The sequence below is a fragment of the Lethenteron reissneri genome, chromosome 34, assembly GCF_015708825.2.
Source record: "Lethenteron reissneri isolate LAM-NWPU_2019-01 chromosome 34, ASM1570882v1, whole genome shotgun sequence".
NCBI lineage: Eukaryota > Metazoa > Chordata > Hyperoartia > Petromyzontiformes > Petromyzontidae > Lethenteron > Lethenteron reissneri.
The window spans coordinates 3,613,482-3,633,976 of record NC_083812.1 but is presented as its reverse complement, the minus strand read 5'-3'; the positions used below and the strand labels follow the sequence as shown (position 1 = coordinate 3,633,976).

At 40.8% G+C, this 20,495-nt stretch overlaps 1 protein-coding gene across 8 annotated transcripts in view; it reads right to left on the bottom strand.

Annotated features, from left to right (window-relative positions):
* Nucleotides 1–26: 26 nt before the first annotated feature.
* The window catches only part of LOC133350552 (pro-neuregulin-1, membrane-bound isoform-like), a 202,266-nt gene continuing 181,797 nt past the window's right edge, over nucleotides 27–20,495 (bottom strand). For all 8 annotated transcript variants that reach the window (XM_061564993.1, XM_061564996.1, XM_061564997.1 and 5 more), the window contains 3 exons: nucleotides 17,878–17,993; nucleotides 9,252–9,491; nucleotides 27–5,335 (listed from right to left, as the gene is read on the bottom strand). In XM_061564993.1, coding sequence (XP_061420977.1) covers nucleotides 4,507–5,335; nucleotides 9,252–9,491; nucleotides 17,878–17,993 — 1,185 coding nt within the window. In that variant the 3' untranslated portion in view covers nucleotides 27–4,506. The remainder of the gene's footprint in view (nucleotides 5,336–9,251; nucleotides 9,492–17,877; nucleotides 17,994–20,495) is intronic.

Below are 20,495 nucleotides of genomic sequence, written 5' to 3'. Positions count from 1 at the left end.
TAGCACGGCACAGCAAATGTAAATTGATTTTATTGTTTTAATGTCTTGGTTTGGTCATTTGCAATGCATAATATACATCAACAGCAGGGACGCTTAAGATTTCCTTTTTGTGGACCAGGGCAAGCAACTGTGCGACCTGACAAACAAAACAACAAAAAGAAAGACCCCCATAGGTCATTTTTTAATATATATAAATACATATATAATTTTTCTTTTATTTTTGTTCTTTTTCTTTTACAATTTTTAAATGGGTTTTTTGCCATTTTTTGTTTTATGTAACTTTTTTTTTGTATTATTGAGCTTTTTTTTTAAACAAAAAAGAAGCAAAGCCCTACATACGTACAGCAAAAATGATCGTTGGAAAGTCCACAGATTTAAACGTACAATTTTGGGATAACTTTCAATGCAGGATGTTTAGATGTAAACTCGTCTTTTTTATTATAAAGTAGTAAAATCTTAAAAAGCTCAACCATTTTCTTTGAAATAAATTAAACATGTTTCCTATTCTAAACACTTATGTCCTATTTGTAGATGCAACAATATGTGGAAAAGATGGCGTATAATAAAACAAACATTAATATGGTATGCAATGCTTACGGCTGATTGATATAACAATTATGCAAGTAAATAAATAACATTAACACTCTATTCTATGTGGAGAAATGAAAAAAAGTATTTACAACACTCCGCTAATGCAGCTGTACCTAGTTATTTCCCCCGCTAAAATCCTTATTTGTGAGAGAAATAAAAATATTCCTCTTAAGTCTTTGCAAGAATAACTGGGTCCATATGGAATCGGTTGGGCACATTAGCACACGAAAATATGAAATGCTTATTCCAACAAAAAAGCAATAATTAAAGCAATACATATGTGCAGAAAAAAAAAATAAAGTGGTTAAATAGAATTGTTAAACCTTCAAACTATTAATTTACCATAGAATACATGTCAAAATTAAAACAAAAGAGAAGTGGTTATTTGCTAATGCCTACAGATAGTAACTTTGTTCCAACTACCCATAAACCACCCTATCACATTTTTGTTCATAAAAATAAAGCACATTGTATTATTGTTTGATTTTGCGTTGAGACTTTCAATTTGAGAGGGTGCATTTTAGTGAAAATAAAATAATCGAACCAAAATGAAATAGTCTCAGATGAAAAGGGCATGCAAATTACTGCAAAAAGCTCTCAGGGAGTCACACTGGATCCTGAAATATAATAATTAGTGAAATATTAATTAGAAACGTGACTTAAAATACTAAAAAAACACTCGCCAAAGTTTGGCCTATGTGTATATTTATTAATTTATTAATTTTCTAAGAGGAAAACCATCTCAATAGAAGACTATGTGGCTTTTGTCAAGTGATGTATAAAGGTTGGCTGTATTAAAAAGAGAATATCTTAACATTAGCAATGCATTCCTCACGTAAATGTAACATTAACATTTTACACATTTAACTCGCTGCTCTGGGGTGATGACTGTGAGTCATCGTTTTGGCAGTTGTCAGCTTTCTAGCATCATAATATTTGTATTTCTGTGATTCCATTTAATACGCGCAATATCACAACACTCTGTTTTCTAATGGCAGGGTAAAACCTGAAATTAAAAAAAGTTTGTGTCTACGGCAAGTACACACAAATGTCATTTTGAGCTTTGAGAACATCAACAAAGCAGAGGGTGAAATCATGCACACACGACCCCTTTGTGGAGGTCTTGTGCCTGGAAACTATTTAAATAATACATTTACATTTGTAATAATTTCATCAGTTTTTGCTTATTCATGTGGAAACAGCGTTTTTTTGGTACGGTCCAAAAGTGAATATATCTTGTTATATAATAAAAAATTATTTCCTACCAGGTACAGCTTATAGGCCTTTTAGCGTGTGGAAATAATGCCATGAAGGGTGATCAAAACATGTTTGAGGCCCGGTTTGAAATATGCACTCACAACTTAATACCGTGGTGTATTTTTCCAGTGAGTAATATCGAGTGAGAATGGACTTGCCCGAGGTAAAATTGCAGCTTTGTGTTCCATTTCGGTAGGGGTGCAATGATGCAACTGCCCATGCAATGCAATGGATCGTCGCAATTTAGGGTCACGGTTCGATTCTTGTGTCATCATTCTGGCAAATGTAGCGGCCTCGAGTGACTGCAGGGGATCACGTGAGCTCATTACATAACACGAATGAATTGCAAAATGTCGATTCTCCCACTTGCCACTCTCGGCATGCATTTCAAGCTCAGGAATTTAGATTGATTGGTCAAATTATGCAAATATTACACCCCTAATTTTTAGAATGTTCATATATTGCGATAAAAATAAGGCAGATATTTTATTCGAGTTGTTTTAGTCCATAATTCTCAAAACCTTTAGATTACCCCTCACACATATTTTATGCACATGACATCAACATAAATGCAACTTTTGTTCCCTTGAACGATGATTTCATTAACTCAAAAATGCACACACACACACGCACGTGCTAACTTGTACATTTTGTTTTTCAGACATGTAAATCTAAATGTTATATTTGTGGCTGACAAACCAATCCATGTTAGCCTCATGTAAAATATAATACGAGTTAAAGGTGAATAGAATTTGTAATAAATTATTAAAATATTCAGTAGAATACATTTTATTAATTTATTCTAGTTTTGGCCAAAATGTTGATCTGATTGTATTTTTTTTACAATAAAAGGACACACCAAGCAGACACATGTCCATGAGCCAAACATCATAATTTGCAAATGCCAAGACTTCCCATTGCAGCAACACTTCTTCCAGTAAACGTACAAATCATTTGCATACCGACATCAGATATAGAGAGAAACCACATGTGATGCAAGTAAAAAATACTTGAAATTTACAATTCCTTATGCATTTGCACACTCGGAAACTTTGACGTCGACACGATAAGTTCGTATTCAGTGGGGGCTACAAATGAAAAGAAACAAGCAAAACATGATTTGAATGGCCGAAACGCAAAAGAAATATACATTCTCTGCAGGCATTAGTCTCATCTCATGCTTAATGGAATCGCTTCTTTCAAACATTACAAACTTTGGCAAGGGAAAGAAGGATTCTAGTATGCTTAACCTACTGCTCAGTAAAGTTCTATTGAATGTACACGGTACAGCAGGGCTGGTTATAACATGAGAAATAGTTATTCCATACTGCAATTTCCACCCATGCCTCGTAAGACATGTGCAATATTAGGGATGGACTGGGGTTAACAGGAAGGTACTGTAAAAAAAATATCCGTGGACTTGTATAATGTCATATGTCAATATACAAAACAATTTCTGTAAAATGGGATGCACGCAATGTACAGCTTTGTCTACCTTACACAAGTTTGGCTCCTAATATTGCACAAGTCCTTTTTAAAATCATGACTACTAAGTGATGACAAGGTGTTAGGGTATATTTCGATGTCCCGACTGTATTTAAAATAAATATGGTTAAATGATTTTGTAATATGCCAATAAACAAATTACCACAATTTTAAAATTTCGTGAAGCGTCCACCAAGTTTATTTGTAAACGTAATTATCAGCTTTGGAAAAAGGTGTTTTGTTAAAATGCTTTATTTAAAACTGCATATCAAACTTTTAAGTATCGTATCATATATAGAAACAAAGGCCTGTTTTAAATAGATGATTTCAGACAGTTATTTTTGTGTATAATTATTTTTTTACCATGATTGTACTCTTAAGAAAATTAGAACCCAAAAACACATGTAAAATTATTTAAGGAAAAGAAATACAAAATTAGGAATTTAATATAAAAATCTACACACGTACTGTGATCCTAAATATTAACGTTAATAAAGAAATGGCTAATAAATATTACAGTTTCAAAAACATACAACTTTAAGAATTAATGATTTATAATATGTATTAAAAAATGCTATTATTGTGGTTTAAGCCACCCACCCACCAATATTCATGGGAGACGAAAGATTATCTGTCAGCACATTTTGAAAACAGCACGTTTACTAAGATGAATCTGCTCATGTGCATAGTTACATGCTTTCCTGTCTTTTTAACGACAGTAAATTTGTATGCACAATTGTCAACGTTGCCTGCAATTGACTTATTGATTTATATCATTAGCACATTGCAAAATAGTTTCGTATGAACCAAGCCATCACTCAATAATCATGATTTAGGCTTATCAATGCCCAGATTGACCTCTGCTATAGTATAAATAAAGACAAAAAGGCACAAAAAATAACATATCTTGTATACAATATACAATATGCAGTCTTTATAATGCAAATCCTACACAATGTGTAATATGGCACTATGCTGCATAATACCCAATTAGAAGAGTCACTAGGATTTGCAAAGAGCAGTTTCTGAAACAGTCTTGTTAATTTCACTAATTCAGCATGTGCGTTACTTATGTTGAATAACTTGCATCTATTAAATACTTCGTTCAGTTTAATGAAGCAACAACAGACAAGGGTTCGATCCTTTTTTTTTTGTTTTCTCGAGAAAGCAAGTTTAGACGGCTATGGGATCCTGTCTACGGAGCGCGTTTCCCAGCCTCGCCTGGAGCTCCTCTTCCGAGCTGAACTGGCTGGTGGTGAACGCCGACGACAGCGAGTTTTGCCGTCCGTTACCCACCAGCCGGGATGGAGACTGGCTGCCCAGCCGGGGGCCAGAATACTGGCCTGAGAAGGACCGTGGAGACACGACGGCCGTCCCATCGCCGTTGGCGAAAGAGGCAGCGGAGAGCGGGTTCTGGATGCTCAGAAAGGGCGTGTTCTCACCAATCTCAAACTCACTCTCTTCCTCCTCCTCCTCGTCGGACTCCGTGCCGCTGCTGCCCGTGCTAAAGTCGAAGGCGATGGGGCCCTTGGTGGCACCGGCCATCACCGTGCCATTTTTCCGCTTGCCGTTGCGTCGAGACGACTGCTTCACCCTGTTGAGACCCTTCACCGGCGCCACGGACACCGCCGCTTGCGCCGCGGCGCGCTTCGGGTAGTCGTCGGGCGGAATCTCGTACTCCTGCGTCGTCTCGTACTCCTCCTCCTCCAGGAACCACGCTGGGCTCGGCGGCACGCTGCTGCTGCAGCTGCCGCCGCGGCTCGCGTCGCCCCAGCCGCCCCGGTGCTGCTGCTGCTGGTGCTGGTTCGGGGGCCGCCAGAGCCGCGCGGAGGGGCTGTCGGCGCATTGCGCCGCCGTGCCCAGCGGCGGCAGTGGGGGCGGCCTCGGCGAGTGGGCCGAGCTCTGCGCGCCGTCCGCCGCCGCTGCCGCGTGCCCGTTGTGCCGCGGGAAGTACAGCTCGACCGGGGAGCTCCGTGCCGGCGTCGTGACGGCTGACACGTAGCTGCGGGGGGGGGGTGCGACAAGAGTGCGTACGCATGGATGTGCTGCGTGCGGTTTGTTGAATTTGGGTTGCGCCGCGCGTAGGCGACCGCGCTAATTGGAGGTGAATTCTGATGCGATGAACTTGACTTGTCAGCAAAACTGGCCCTCGGTGGCTCAGCAGTGGAGCGAACGGAAGGTCGCGAGTTCAAATCCCGGTTTGGTGGTTGACTACGCCCATCATCCCCCCCGACCCCGGGTTCGATAAAGTCGGGACCACTTTACGGGGAAGTCAACAATGGTTGTCATATGCACAGAACTTGCGCTCTCCGTAAGGAAAGTGGAATTTCCACTGCTCTTTCAGGCCTGTAAACAGCAGAGGAGCACCGCCTCAATGCTAATTTTGACAAGAAATCACGTTAACCTGACAATTGCTCTCAGCGATCTCTGTAGGTTCAGCTATGTCTCCAGATTGCAGTGTCACGAGTATTTGTTTATTATTTTTTATATGATCATCCATAAACTGGAGACAGTCTTAAGGCATTGCTGACTACAGCTGTTGGAATATAACACAATGTGAAGCTAAATGAAAAAGTAAAAAAAATATCAGGGTTGCAAGCCTGCAATATTCTTAGGTTTTTTCGGTAAACTCACGTAGGTAAAAAACATTAAAATTAATAAAAGTAAAATAAACTAAAAATCACGACGTTTCGGAGGCAACACAAGCTGCCGTCTGTTGCCTCCGAAACGTCGTGATTTTTATTTTATTTTACTTTTATTAATTTTAATGTTTTTTACCTACGTGACTTTACCGAAAAAACCTAAGAATATGAATCCTTGCAGTCACAAAAGCTTCAAATCTAGAAGCCTGCAATAGCTGACGCCACTACTGGCACAAGGGCTTCTGACGGCCTATTCTTCCATCTCACACGACCTGCTGATTGACTGTGGTGGGCAGTTTTAAGAAACCTGTGCCATTGTTTCAACTGCCACGCTCAAAGAAGGAACTGGTGACCTCTGGATTACAAATCCAGGGTGCTGACCTTGACACCAGGGCAGCATCCTGCAAAGTTACGTAACTAAAATGACGTAGTGTGTATAAAGAGCATTTTGAATTGCCGCTTATTCAGCTCTTGCACGGGGGGAAATTAACTCATTATATATAAGTAATTGCTGAGAGGGAAAAATCCATGGCATTTTAAGTGGTTGGCTTTCTTTAGGAATTTCTGGTGCAAGATATCATTTCTTGCCTAATTGTATGAGATCTATAGGATACACTGTGGATGAGAGGACATAAAATTACTGCATTGTTTTACATATGTGACTTTAAAATAGTGAAGATAATTTTAATTATCTACTACTTTTCAGAGGAGTAACATATTATGATGGGTTTTCAATATATGAACACACATGTTTGCTGAAACTTAATTCTAATGTCAACTTAGACCATGTTACCAACCGTTCATGCATTTAACATTATGTCAAAGAACCCAATAACAAATAACATTTCTGGAAAATCTAATTTTACACTGTGCTTACTTGTTGGATTTATAAAACGATTCTTTATATATGTGAACATATTTAAAATTACCAGCACTCTCCCTGTTTAAGTAGCACATAAAAACAAATAAACCTTTGCTCAATGAGTTTCATTATGCAAACATATTCAAGTACAAACATTAACCCGGCTAGGACACAACTAATATTTGAAAACACTTATTTGTGCAGCTTCGTTTGCGTTTTGCGACATTCTGTTGGCACATTTTCTCAGTGCACGATAATGACAGGAGCCCGTACGGGAGATTTTCATGGATAATTCATTGTTGGCCAAGTTTGACAATCAATCCGGCACCTGCAGGAGTAAACAGTTTGTTATTCTTTGGTGCTTTCGGTTAAGTCACGTCTAAAGATAAAATTATAAATTAAATAATAGCATATTACGACGTTTAGATTGCAACACAAGCAATCATCATCAGGCATAAAAGAAATTGCAACAAAAATCTAACTAGAAAACTATAGACAGACATACAAGCAGACAGACGATATGTGTTCTCTCTCTGTGTGTCCTTGTGATGTCTGTCTGCTTGTATGTCTGTCTATAGTTTTCCAGTTAGATTTTTGTTGCTATTTCTTTTATGCCTGATGATGATTGCTTGTGTTGCAATCTAAACGTCGTAATATGCTATTATTTAATTTATTATTTTATCTTTAGACGTGACTTAACCGAAAGCACCAAAGAATAATTCCTGCAGTCACGAAAGCTCCAAAATTAAGATTAAACAGTCTGTGTTTGTGTAAAATCTGAGACCAAATAAATACGGGAGAAATACGACACTTTGAAGGCATCTGTGTCCACAGACAATATCGTGCATAATAGGCTGCTACAATTCGCTTAGGAATGTTTTTTTTATATCCATTATTTAACAAAAGTCACGGTCACAGGTCATTAAAAAGGAGCACAAACATTTGTTCATCCCGAGTCTCACAGACAACAGGTAGGCATTACAACACGGTTGGGTTGCCATCTTTCAGTCGATGGATAACACCAAAGTGTTTCTGATAATACCAACACCAACGCGTTATCAGTAACCACATCCATCCACGTTTCCGCTTCGAGCAAAAGTGGGCAGTTATACGACCTGCATGTGAGTAGAAATATAGTTTACATATGATTTACGTATCAATGGTAGAAATTGGCTGTTGTAAAGAGAAGCACTTTGGAACTCCCGAAGGAACCTTTGAGGTTTAGAACTCAGGCTCTAAACAAGAGCATTCTGTCGAAGACAATCCTCTGATATTTTCGCGGCAGTGAATGCGGATTTTTTTAATTTAACAATATTTGATATTAATTGCATGGATTTGACATTCGGGAAATGTTTTTGTAGGTCTGAAGATGACAGCGATTTTGTTGAAATAGTTTCATTTCTATTTCAGTTTATGAAATTTTTTAATCACAGAATGTCAGCATTGCCTCCAATTAAGCTATGTTCCTGTCAAGGTGGCTGAATTAATAAACTGTGCATATGTCTGGCCATCAGGTGCAAGTATAATAATAACATTATTTCCCAATATTTTGCAAGGGGGCACTTGTGTCAAAGAATACTGACATATCTAAAAATAAGAGTTATTTGAGAAAATAACGGTATATTTCAGGAATGTATTTAAGTGATTGAATCCAATAATAAAAAGCATTCATGTCAGTATCGTCCTATGCGGTTTACCATACATCCATGTGGAGACACGAATTAACCACATGATCTGATAGAGGGTTTTCTCAATTCCATTTAGAACAAATTAACCCCTAAAGGCAACATAAAATGACAAAAAGGTAAAAGTGCAGCGCTGCAATGTCTTGCGTATGCCACTGCTTGCAGAAGGAGCTCCACTTGAGGAAGTTCTAGAGGGTATTTGGCCTACTCTTACGTTATGACCAGTCGTGTTGGAAGACGGTGGGAGCTCCCCTCACTTCACCAAACCACCGACGACCTGGCATGTGATCACACCAGTGACCTCTGCATTGCAAGTTGAGTGTGTTACCCATAATAAAATTCAATTACCCCAAATAAAATTACAGTTAATAATTCCATTGTCTTTGTACAAAAATAACTTTTTGGACAGCCCCTCATATAAAGTGTAATACAAAAAACAAACAATGCATCTGTTTATATATAGCTTCAAGCACATATCTAAATATTTGGGAACAAAAACCCTGTGTCAAAAACACTATGAGCCTGGCCCTCAACTTATAACAATTCAACTCCTAAACGCAACGAGCGAATTAATCGTCAAAAATAATTTATCATCTAAAAATAAATGAATTCGCACAAGTAAGCTAAAGCAAATTAAGAGAGCCTGTTAGCACGCGCAGCTTTCAAGCCAAAAATCACGCGCAACTGGTAAGCTCTGCGCCAAAAGGCTCAGCGGAACTGGGCCCTCACCGGTCGCTAAGCGGCGAGTCGGGGTAGTCATGGGCAGGGTGGCGGCTCGGCGTGTCGCATGGGCCTCCGGCAGCATTGAGTCGCCCTCTTGCCGCCGCCGCCGCAGCAGCAGCAGCCGCCGCAGCCACCTGATTGGCTCTCTGGCTCGTCTCCCGTGACGACGGTGCGGTGGAAGTGAGCGCTCCAGATCGCGTCTCCGTGGTAACGCTCCCTTCCGAATGGCCCGAGCCCCAGCATTGCCTAGGGGGGGGGGGGGGGGGTGGGTGGAATAGAGGCAGGTGAATATTTGGTGATTGGTGGGAGGACGGAATGGAGGGTTGATGCATGGAGGGATGGAAAGCAGGCGGAGGAGGCAGTGGTTGAAGTGGTTCTGAAATGTGTCTGCTAATGAGAGTTCATCAATAATAAAATGAACAGGCTGTGTGGGTTCATCCTAACTTTACAAAGCTGGAGAAACGAGAATAAGTTTTACAGTCTTTTCTTTTTGTCTCCCGAGAATAAGAGGGAATTAAAATACCACTACTCTCAATACTCACTTAAATTAATTTGGGAAAGGTCCCCATAGATGCAAATAAGTGTTTACATAACTCAACTAAATCAAATAAATGTTGCTAACAAGCCGAAATGTTGACTAATTATTTTTTAATGACATTTAACTAGAATGTCCTATTTACAATAAAGTACCGTAATGGTAATTCATATTACCTGTGTTTAAAGATAGTCTATTTCGCCAATCCATTGCTGTATGGAGGGCCTCCCCACACATTGTGGGCCGTAAAATAAATGATACCATACTTGACCACGCTGGTCAGCATGGGATGTTGAAGGCGATATGGAGTGCAGAACAACAATACAATTTGCTGCAACTACTGCTCACAGCGCCTATTGTGTCTGCCTTTTGGACACCGTGGCCACCCATCCGAGCATTATCTAGGCTCAAACTCTCCTCAGCTTCTGAGATCTCATGAGATTGGGCACATTCCAGTTGATTTGGTCATATTTCATTCATTATGAGTGAAGACAAGTGAAGGAAAATTACCCATTTGCCAAGGTGCTCACAATTTCACAATAAATTCCGTAAAGCTCGGAAGAGCATGTATAGTCCATTGGACAAGAGACGAGTGTGCGCTGGTCTCTAAAATAATGAAAAGAGGTTTTAGCGGCGACAAAGAATATAAAGCTTTATTTATATTTCCACAGTGTACGGTGGACACTAAAGGAACGTGGGCATGGAACATACGAAAACTGCATTCATAGATGAAAATATAATATACTAATGAAAATTACATACTGAAGTGCAAATGGTTGTAAATGATACGTGAAAATAATAATGAAGACAATTATGCATGAGTTGCTTGACAACTTATTGTAAGAGCCAATATGTCCTGGGATTATTTCACCATTTTACATTCTGCTCGGAATTAATTTTGTAACCCATCACAAACATAATATTGACATTTGAATGAAGCGTGAGACCGTGGCACTGGTTGGCAATTTTACAGAGGACAACAGCACAAAAGAGACCTAAAAACTGATTCCCATTTCCATAATGTCACTTTTTTTGGCATACTGATGGCCGTTCCCATAAAAAACATAGGAAAAAACCCAGCATTTTGTGACTCGTGTCAGCAATTCTCAACAAGAAAATATAAATTCCACCACTTCTCATGCCACAATTGCAGAATGGGCAAAAGTGGGTGGGGTAAGGGGGAGCCAAAAATGGTGGTAACTCTCTACCAAATTTGGAAAACCTTGAGTAGGGATCGCATCAATCACAGTTTGAAGGCACAACTTGTGTAGCTGAGAGGGCATGGAAGTTCATTACGCAAAAATGCACGTGCTTGTTTGGCATCTCCATTATGCAATGCACATATACCTTAGGGAATATATTCTTGTGCTCAATTTTTAAAAAATAAAATGCTGAGATGAAGACTCACACGCACAGGGATATGACAATGATTGGTTGGCTTGGTCTCTGTTAGTTGGGCAAGCAAAGTGACATCAGCACTCCGTCCCACTGATTGGCTGTCGGATGTTTTATTTGCGTGGAATAGGGCTCCACACATTTCCGTATGGAACAATTCGCTCCAAATCTGCTTCGTGAATTAAGCAGAATCGCTTTTGTTGCGTTTAAAGTTGGCTGTAAAATTTTGAGTTCATGTTTATATGAACTTGTTTAATCCAAAACAAGTGTTTTCTATCTGGAATTTATGTAAATAAGCAATTGTAGATTTTTACCTAGAGAAAAAATATACAGAATGCCACACATGCATCAAGGGTTTAACAATGATATATGACCAAGTTGCTTAGAGCCGTGCCAAAGCATGTAAATTGCACACGCTGACAAACCTGTCGTGCACGTACCATTGTGGCAATGAGTCGACTTGCACTCAATCATACGTGAGAGTATTGAATGCGTGTCTGTCCATATCACTTTACAATCCCATTTAAAAACTATGTTTAATTTGGTCATTTTTTTGTTCTCCGTGGTCAAAAATTGACCAGGCCTCTGCTACAAAGGCGGCTATTGATGCGGGTAATGAAATATGTTTTCGTACATAGTCCGCACACCGATTGCTTTACAGGTATGAGCTTGGTCTCTTAAATGCCAAACAAATTTGTACACGTAGATTAATTTCCAAATGTATATATTTCTTTCTAAGCATACGTATGTCTGTATGTATTTGAACACGTTGCTCAATTTGTTGGGTTCACAACATGAAACACAAGTAAATAAAGCATTATGACATGCATTTTAGTTACAGGAAGGTCTCAGAACGTGCACGATGGGTTAGGTTTTGTGTAGCTCCACCTTAGCGCGAATTCGCGTAAGTTGGGGTTCGCCTATACGAGTGGACTATACACTACTATGTTACTATATTCTACTCTATACTACTATGCACTACTATATACTACTATGCACTACTACGCACTACTATATTACGATAAACTACTAGACACTACTATATTACTACACGAGTGTAGATATAAAATGGAAGAGTAAATATCAAATGTATATGAACGTACGTAAATGTTTAATATTGTACAGAACTGTACAGTAAATTATTCACTAGATTATTATCAACAGTATAGATTTTTAACACTAGATTAGAACACGAGAGATGCTTTTGAAATAGTTTCTTGCGCAGGCGACACGGTTACACGTCCTTAAACCCACGTGCGCGTGATGGCGGGGTGGGAGGATTTGAATATTCGCGTGAGTGTGAATCGGGGTCGGTTGCGGATGAGCCGGTCCACGTACTCTGAGTCCGCGTACTCTGAGTCCTGACTCTAATGTGTTTGACTACATGGGAAATGATGAGACAATATCAAATATATCCATTTTGATGCTGTAATGCAATAAAATGTGGATTTATATGTCATCCATAATGCAGGGTTTTTTTGGGTTAGATCGCGTAAATATATAAATGTGTCGTTAAACCCACCACCACCCGACACAGCCAACTAGTAAGGGTTGTCACGTAAACAGAACGTGGCTAATTCGTCACTAGTACAGCACACCAGTGTGTTGGAGAGCCAGGCCACAACATTTACAATCTGAGTACGACGTTTCGCCAGTAATTACAACCAGCTTCATCAGGCCAAATCTGTAAATGTTGTGACTTGGCTCTCCAACAAACCGGTGTGCTGTACTCGTAACGAATTGGCCACATTCTGTTTACGTGACAAACCTTACTAATTGGCTGTGTCGGGTGGTGGAAGGTTTAACGACATATTTATATATTTACGCGATCTAACCCAAAAAAAACTGTATTATGGATGAGATTGGTCGTGAAAGCCTAATTCGTGTTAAACTGGATTTATAAATCATCAAAACGTAGCGGAACCTCAAGTTGCTGTAAGATTTATAAAGATCCCTTCTGTACACCTGTAGAATATCTCAATGAAAAACTCTAAATCCCCCAGAAACCACTGTCAAATAACGGTAACAGAAGCACATTTGCAGTTTTTCTCTCTTGCAATAATTTCGTTTGTAATAATACATGCTTTTCTTGTAAAAAAGCAATTATTTGTCATAATAGCTTTTTCAAAATTATAAAGTTACTCCCTTGTGGGGGTGGAGCAATGGTGAGCACTCTGCCCTAGAAACCATGAGCTCTGAGTTTGATTCCCAGCCTTAGCTTACGTCATTGGTGGGTGATATCTGAAGCAGGCGTGTGTATCCACCTCCCCATTCACCAGTCTATATGAACCACACGTTGAGGTATGGTCAAACGATGCTCATAACTGACAGCGCAGGGAAACCTTAATCCAGCAGGGGAATGACAAAGGGCTGTAAGTGATGTTAAAAAAACAATTATCAACCAATTCGTAACAATGTTATGTACACTGCAGGCAGCAGAGAATAAGTGTCAGTAAACAACTATCTATTGTGCAATTGCTATGTTTTCTTTTAATGAGCATACTCTAAGGCTCTACAAAATGGATCTTTACTCATACATGTGAGTGCAAGAGACCAGTAGGCCAGTTGTTGTTTTTTGACGAGTTATTAAGCAAACGACCCAGGTCAAGGGTCACTTGCTCTTTGTGAGAACTAGCAGCCGCTGGCCCAGCACTTGTAGTATTTGACGTACATATTTGCAGCAGCAGCAGCACCGCCAAAGAGGATACAACATATGGGGCATCGTTTCTGCAAGCAGCCATCCTAATGGGCTTGCTTGTACGACTCCAGCATTACTTATTCACTTAACACAGACTGCAGAGGCACCAGCTGTGCTCTGAGAGAGTAATGCTTAGTCGGGAAATGGTTTGAAGGTCTTACAAGGGCCTCGTGGACTTTCCCATTTGTCATACACCACTGTTGCAGACCTCAAAAGCCACCGCAGACAAAGATGGCTATTGAACGATACACTGGCGTAGATTTCCCCAGTTGTACAGCTCTCTGATAGATATTTTTCGGGTTGTGCTGCGCGTTCCTTTGGCACGATGTCCAACATTTCGCATCCAAGTGTGGCGAGCGCCGGCAGGAAATAAAGGCGGTTCTGTCTGTCGTTTTGCTCCAAATGCTGGCAGCTTCCACGGGTGATGGATTTGCTGAACTACGTGTGGTACAACCCAGAAACGCAACGGACCGCTATAATTGTTAAAAGATGACAGCTTTTTATAAGCACTGATTTTTTTTAAATCCTCTTTTGATGATGTGAGCAAAACAGCAATATTAGATAATATTAATACATTTTGAGGAGTCACTTAACATACCCATCAGGATTGCTTGCGGTGTTAACTAGATACTGTGGGAAAAGAAAAAAATCACCGCGCAAATGAATTTCTAATCCCTAGTTGGTTACATTTCTGGTGATGCGGAAAAAGAACTATTATAAATTGATTGCGGTTATAATTGAATGAAATAACGAACTCTTATTATTACAACGAATGGAATAATTGATGGCTTTCTTGCACCATTCACCGTGATTTGCATGGCAGCCTATTAATAATTCAATTACGCGTCTTGCACGCACCTCACATGGAGAACACACCCGAAAAAAAGACCCCATACATCCAATCACGGGGTGCATCACCCAGTGGACGTCCGGGGCCACCCAGTGGGGCTTGCTACTTGCCTAATTGAAATGCAAGATTGTTGCTTGAGTCAAGAGTTAACCCGCACGACAGGTAAGCAAAACAAAAAGAAGCCCCCTCTATCCCCCCCCTCCCTTCCCCCGGGAACAGCCTATCCGCTTTAAAGGCATGCTTGCATTGGTATCATTATAATTTGGTGCCCCGTTTGTCACTCCAATGCTAGATGAAGGCATCACCACACCGCGTCAGTCATGTGGGGTTTACGCGATTCGTATTTCAATCACGCCCGTTGATAACGAGTAGGCCCAGGACCGATTCAGATGTTCGTTAGCTGTGGCCGGGAATTTAATTTCAGGCCGCCGGGGTCAGAGCTCAGTGCTCTAACCACTGTGGTGCCACTCCATCCCATAAATGTGTCACCAAGTAACGTCATCTCTTCCAAGACATTTAACCAGCGTGGAAGAGTAGGCCAAATACCCTCTGGTGGGGGTGGCGGGGGCGGCGTTTATAGCTCCCTCTCGTTGAGACCATTCTGCCAAAAAGCGGGGTGGGCCAGAAATACCAGGCTGCGCACTTTACTTTTTTTACTCTGTACACATTACTACATCTCGCTTGTCTTCATAAATTGTGGGATCCTTACGCTCGAAGCATAAAATTTAACCATCACATTGGTACAGGGAGGGCTCAAGGTTTTCCCAAACGGTGCCTCTTGTGTGCTAAGAAAGCCAGTGATTGTCGCCATGCTGTCCCCCCCTTCCCCTTCCCTCCCATTGCTTAGTAAAGCCAACTGCCAATATCTCCATTTTGTGGGACATTTTTCTTCTGCAGGCAATTGTCTACGGGCGAGCGAGCCAAGACTGTGAAACACGTCGGCACACCAGATCCATTTACAGCCACTACAGCGGGAATGAGTTCCAATCAATCCTCGCCGGGACAAAGGTTAGCATGGATGTCGTTTGCACGCTGACAGATGTGCACGCGTGAACTTCTGTGTGTCTGTTATTTTCATAACTGAACTTTATTCTCGAGCCATCTGAGAGGTCGCCTCTGTGCTATTATGTGATCGCAATAAAATATCACATGCCACTGAGCTAATTGTGATTTAGACAAGCTTAAAATAAGATGATGGTAATTCAGCTGTAATTGCATCGCATTTAAATTTAGATCAAGACTTGTGGGAAAATGGTTGCGTAGCAACATAAGCACTGCCCGCATACCACGTTCTTTAAAGCATTCTACAATTGCCATGCTTTGGTGAGCACTTGAAAATCGTCTGGTGAAAATGATGAAATTATTGTTGTAGGAATGTTGATGTTATGCCGTTGTCTCCTCGCTTAATATATTCCAAGTGTCGAGATAGACTGCCAACACTGCTACATGCTAAATTGACACAACGTGAGTTTGTAAAAGAATCAAATCTTGTTATTATCGGGCTAGACTCTAGGTAAATTGCAAAATAGATTTTTTTCTGTATTTTAAAAAAGTATTGTTAAAAAATAAAATGTAATACCTGTATATGCATGCCTTTTTCTCACTGTATCCTCATCATCCTATAGGAACCATGCCCTAAGATGAATAATCCATTGGGAAGTCTCACAGAGCGGTGCAATGACCCCATGTTACTGAAATGTCCGTGGAAGAAAATATCACAGCACTCTTTTTGAGATCCCTTAAAGCAGCGGTTCTTCTTCTTAACCTGGGGTGCACACTGCACTCCCTGGGGGTGCGAGATGCTCTTTCTCGGCGTGCGAGACATGGCCAGACTTTTTTAGAAGGTAAATCATCGAAACACAAATTAAGCTCCGACACGTAAGTACAAATACTTTGTTTCATCAAACTTATGTATTAATGAACATACATTTGTTTACGATTGAGAACCAAAGGGGTGCAAGGCTGCAGTAAAGGTCAAGAACCATTGCCCTGAAGTACCTTTTTATCCGTACTAGAGGTCAGCACTTTCTCAGCCACCCTGCTCCAGAGTAATGCGCGTCACGTGACAGTCAAACCAAAGTATTTTTTTTAATTCTTAGAACTGGAAATTTGTCATATTAAGTGCAAACCCTAGTTTAATGTAATGCCAGTCTTGAAGATGCGTTGATGAAAAGGCTGCCTGGATTCGAACCGAGGATTTCCACCGTGCCAGCGCAGGACATCTTAGCCACCTTACCACTTATATAATGCTTACAAAAAAAACCTCGTAATTTTTCCCTCGTCGAGTATGACAGACAGCTACGAGAATTTTACATTTCAAACGGAACGCGCAATGAGAAAATGCTATCAAATTTAAATGATTTAATGTTGAATTAGCAATCGTTATCAAACACAGAAAGAGGAAACGTTTGACCTTTATGTAATGATTTTCAAAAGTAATGCATTTGAATGAAAATGCATTCCATAATGTTTTCGAACAAAGAATGAATATTACAAATCAGCCACATCATCTGAAATAGATATCTAACAAAGCTCTTTGCTCTAAGAAATGTCTTCTGAAATGTGGCTCACAAGTTAAATTCACGTTTAATTTCCTCCATACAAATGCATAATCATATATGTACATGCATACACATGTAACAATTTGACCATTAGTGATATAGTTGCTATTACTGAAATTCCAGCATTATCGATTTAACTGCTATCGATACATTTCAATGGAAATTGACATATAACACGAACAGCGGAATCAAATGAGCACTTTGCACATTCCTCTGGAAATTAATCTCAGTGAGGCTGGTAGCGACTGTGATATGGGTTAGTCGAAGATGGTCAAGTACAGTTTTTTCTCCATTTCAGGCCCTAATTTTTAAAGGAGAATGATTACATACATGACACAATCATGTATCTTACAACATCCACAAGCACTTAGGCCAACATTCCCTGGACTTTTAACACACAGACACGACGACATATTACAGCAAGAAGAAAGGTTAGTAAACACAATAAAATACCCGAGGGATGACATACAATCTGAGCAGCAACAGCAGCAGCAGCAGTCACGTGCTAAGCAAGGCAGTGCAGTGAGATTGGCAGGCGGCTCCAGCTATCACGGACAAAACAAGGAGTCAGGCAGCAGGGCAGCAGAACTCACCGGCAGTTGTGTCTGGGTGACATGGTGGGAGTGGTGGAGTGGTGGCTGGTGGAGAAAGAGCAATCTGTCTCCTGCTCCGTCCTGTTCTCAGGCGGACCCGGGTTCTTCTGAATGTACTGCGCCAAACATAAACACGTGGCACTTGAGACAATCGGACGTGGGGACATTGCACGCGAATGTCTGTCTGTCGTGAGAGCTTGTTAGAAATAACCGTACGAATAAACGTGCAGCCCTTGCAATGACTTGCTTACGACGGTGCTGGAGGAACGGCGAGTTGAAGAGAGGGCCTATTCTTTCTCGCTGGCCAGACATCTTGCACGAGGTGGTAGTATCCACACTTTACTCCACCGCACGCAAAAAAATGTCGATCGGCTAAATGTGACAAAGCTATTCAGTGGGAATTAATATTCATTGCTCGTGTTGGAATCATCACACTTTTGTAGTGTCGCTACACTTTTAAGCAGCGCGGTGTACATCCCAGCACGGGGTGGCCATGGGTTACATTAATCATGCATGTTATCCCAGCTCAAAGGTACTTTGTCATCATATTACTTCATCTGTGCATTCAGCGGGTCATTAAAACTAAAAGTTGGTCGAACTTTTGACAGCACTGTGGAATGCAAAATCGTCAAGCGAGCATTCACGGTTCAGATGCAAAATGCACCACGAAGTTTGAGAGAATTATGACGCTTATTCATCTTGGCGCTTACGTGTGCAATTGTTTACTATTTACATACCACGATCTGCTGAGAGAGATTAGGTGCCACCAATGCTTCATCAAATGTCACGAGTGATTCACACATTGCGTGTGATTGTTTCATGTGTCGGACCGCTGATAAAATTGTGCCGAATAAACGTGACATTTGTGTTTACGCATTGACATACAAATAACAGTAGACTGCTTGGAAACCACAGCTCTCGTGTGTAAATATACCACATTTAATTAAAATGATGTACTCCAGTAATCCCGCCATGTTTTCTTAACGATTGCACCACAATCACCCATTCACTTTGGGAACTCCACATCATTTGTTCCGAGGCTGCGGGGCAAGCGGCGGTTAGTGTATGCGTGAGACCATGCGAATGTTCATCAAATGTTTAAAAAAAGGGGCCTTCAGGACAAGTGTCCACGGGGAACGTTGCGAGGTGAGCTCAATTATTGACTCGACATCAATGGTCCCAAATTCATTTGGCAAACGAACATTGCCCCCCACCCCATCCCTCTCTCTGCGACAACAAATGACAAGCAGGGATTGGTTAATGACATGTTTCAGCAGTTTGGCTCTTTCAAATGAATCACTGCGGAGGTGGAGGGGATTGCAGCTGGGATTTGCAAGCCTTTTGCAAGAGAGTGGGTGGAAGCGAATGAATGTTGTACAAGGCAACATCTACGTATGCAATGCTTGAAATAGATGCGCGTATGCGTGTATGTACGTTGAACTTCTTTCACACTGCACGTAGGCAACCGTTCTAATCGGAGGTGTGGGGGAAGGACAACAAACTAAACACAAAAATCCGTTCTAAGGAAATTCGTTTTCAATCTAGATTTGAAAGTGCATAGCTCCAGTGTTTTTTTTTAAATGACCACGCTAAGTAAATTACTAAATAATCACCAATAATTTCGATTTAAAGCTTTCGTGACTACAGGGATTCATCTTCTTGGTTCTTTCGGTAAAGTCACGTAGAAGGGAAATAATAAAATAATAAAAATAAAACAAAATTATTCTCACGACGTTTGAATGACGCTGTCTTTCCGACAGACCTGTTCTTCACCTGAGGACGGCTGCTTGCGTTGTGGCCGAAACGTCGTGAGAATTATTTTACTGTATTGTGTTTTATTTTTATTATTTTATTATTTCCCTTCTACGTGACTTTACCGAAAGAACCAAGAAGAATCACCAATAAGTTTTACAGACCTATGTTAGTCCACCGCTTGATGAAATCTCCCCATGCTGAACCAGTCGTGACCATTGTTTGACGATATTTCACCGCGCTGGTCAGTGTGGATCGGTGAATGGGCCCACGACTGGTTCAGCTATCACTCGCCACTGACATCAAACACGGTCAAAATAACATTCAGATGATCAGGCAGATAACACAGTGTGCTAATTACTCTGCCACCGCACTACCTCAAGTTAACTACTTAACTTAATACCGTACATCAGTTTCACTCAATACTCGTTCATTTATTCCTACAATGTATTCAAGCGGAGGGCCAATGGGTGGTGCCGTAGTTCGGGCGATGGTGCGGTGACATCGGTTACCTGGAGCCATCGCTAACATCAGCGATGAGCGACATCTAAAGTGGTCCCTGCACCCTGTCCCCCATGCCAGATATCGACCCGTAATCGCCCCGAAACATTGAAGTGTGGGTCAAACAACCCCCCGTGAAGAGCGCGGCGTGGGGAGGGCTTCATACTGGCAGTGGACTGACAAAGCGGCTGCATTTTGCTGTAAGAGTTATTGTTTGTAATGCGATGTCGAAAGAACATGCAGAGGCAGACTCTGCACTTTACGTTTTATGATCGTGACTTACAACGATGGACTTATTCCACTGTGAGGAATAGTAAAATATGATCAGTATGAGGTTGTTGCCACTTTGCTCGGTCCCATATTAA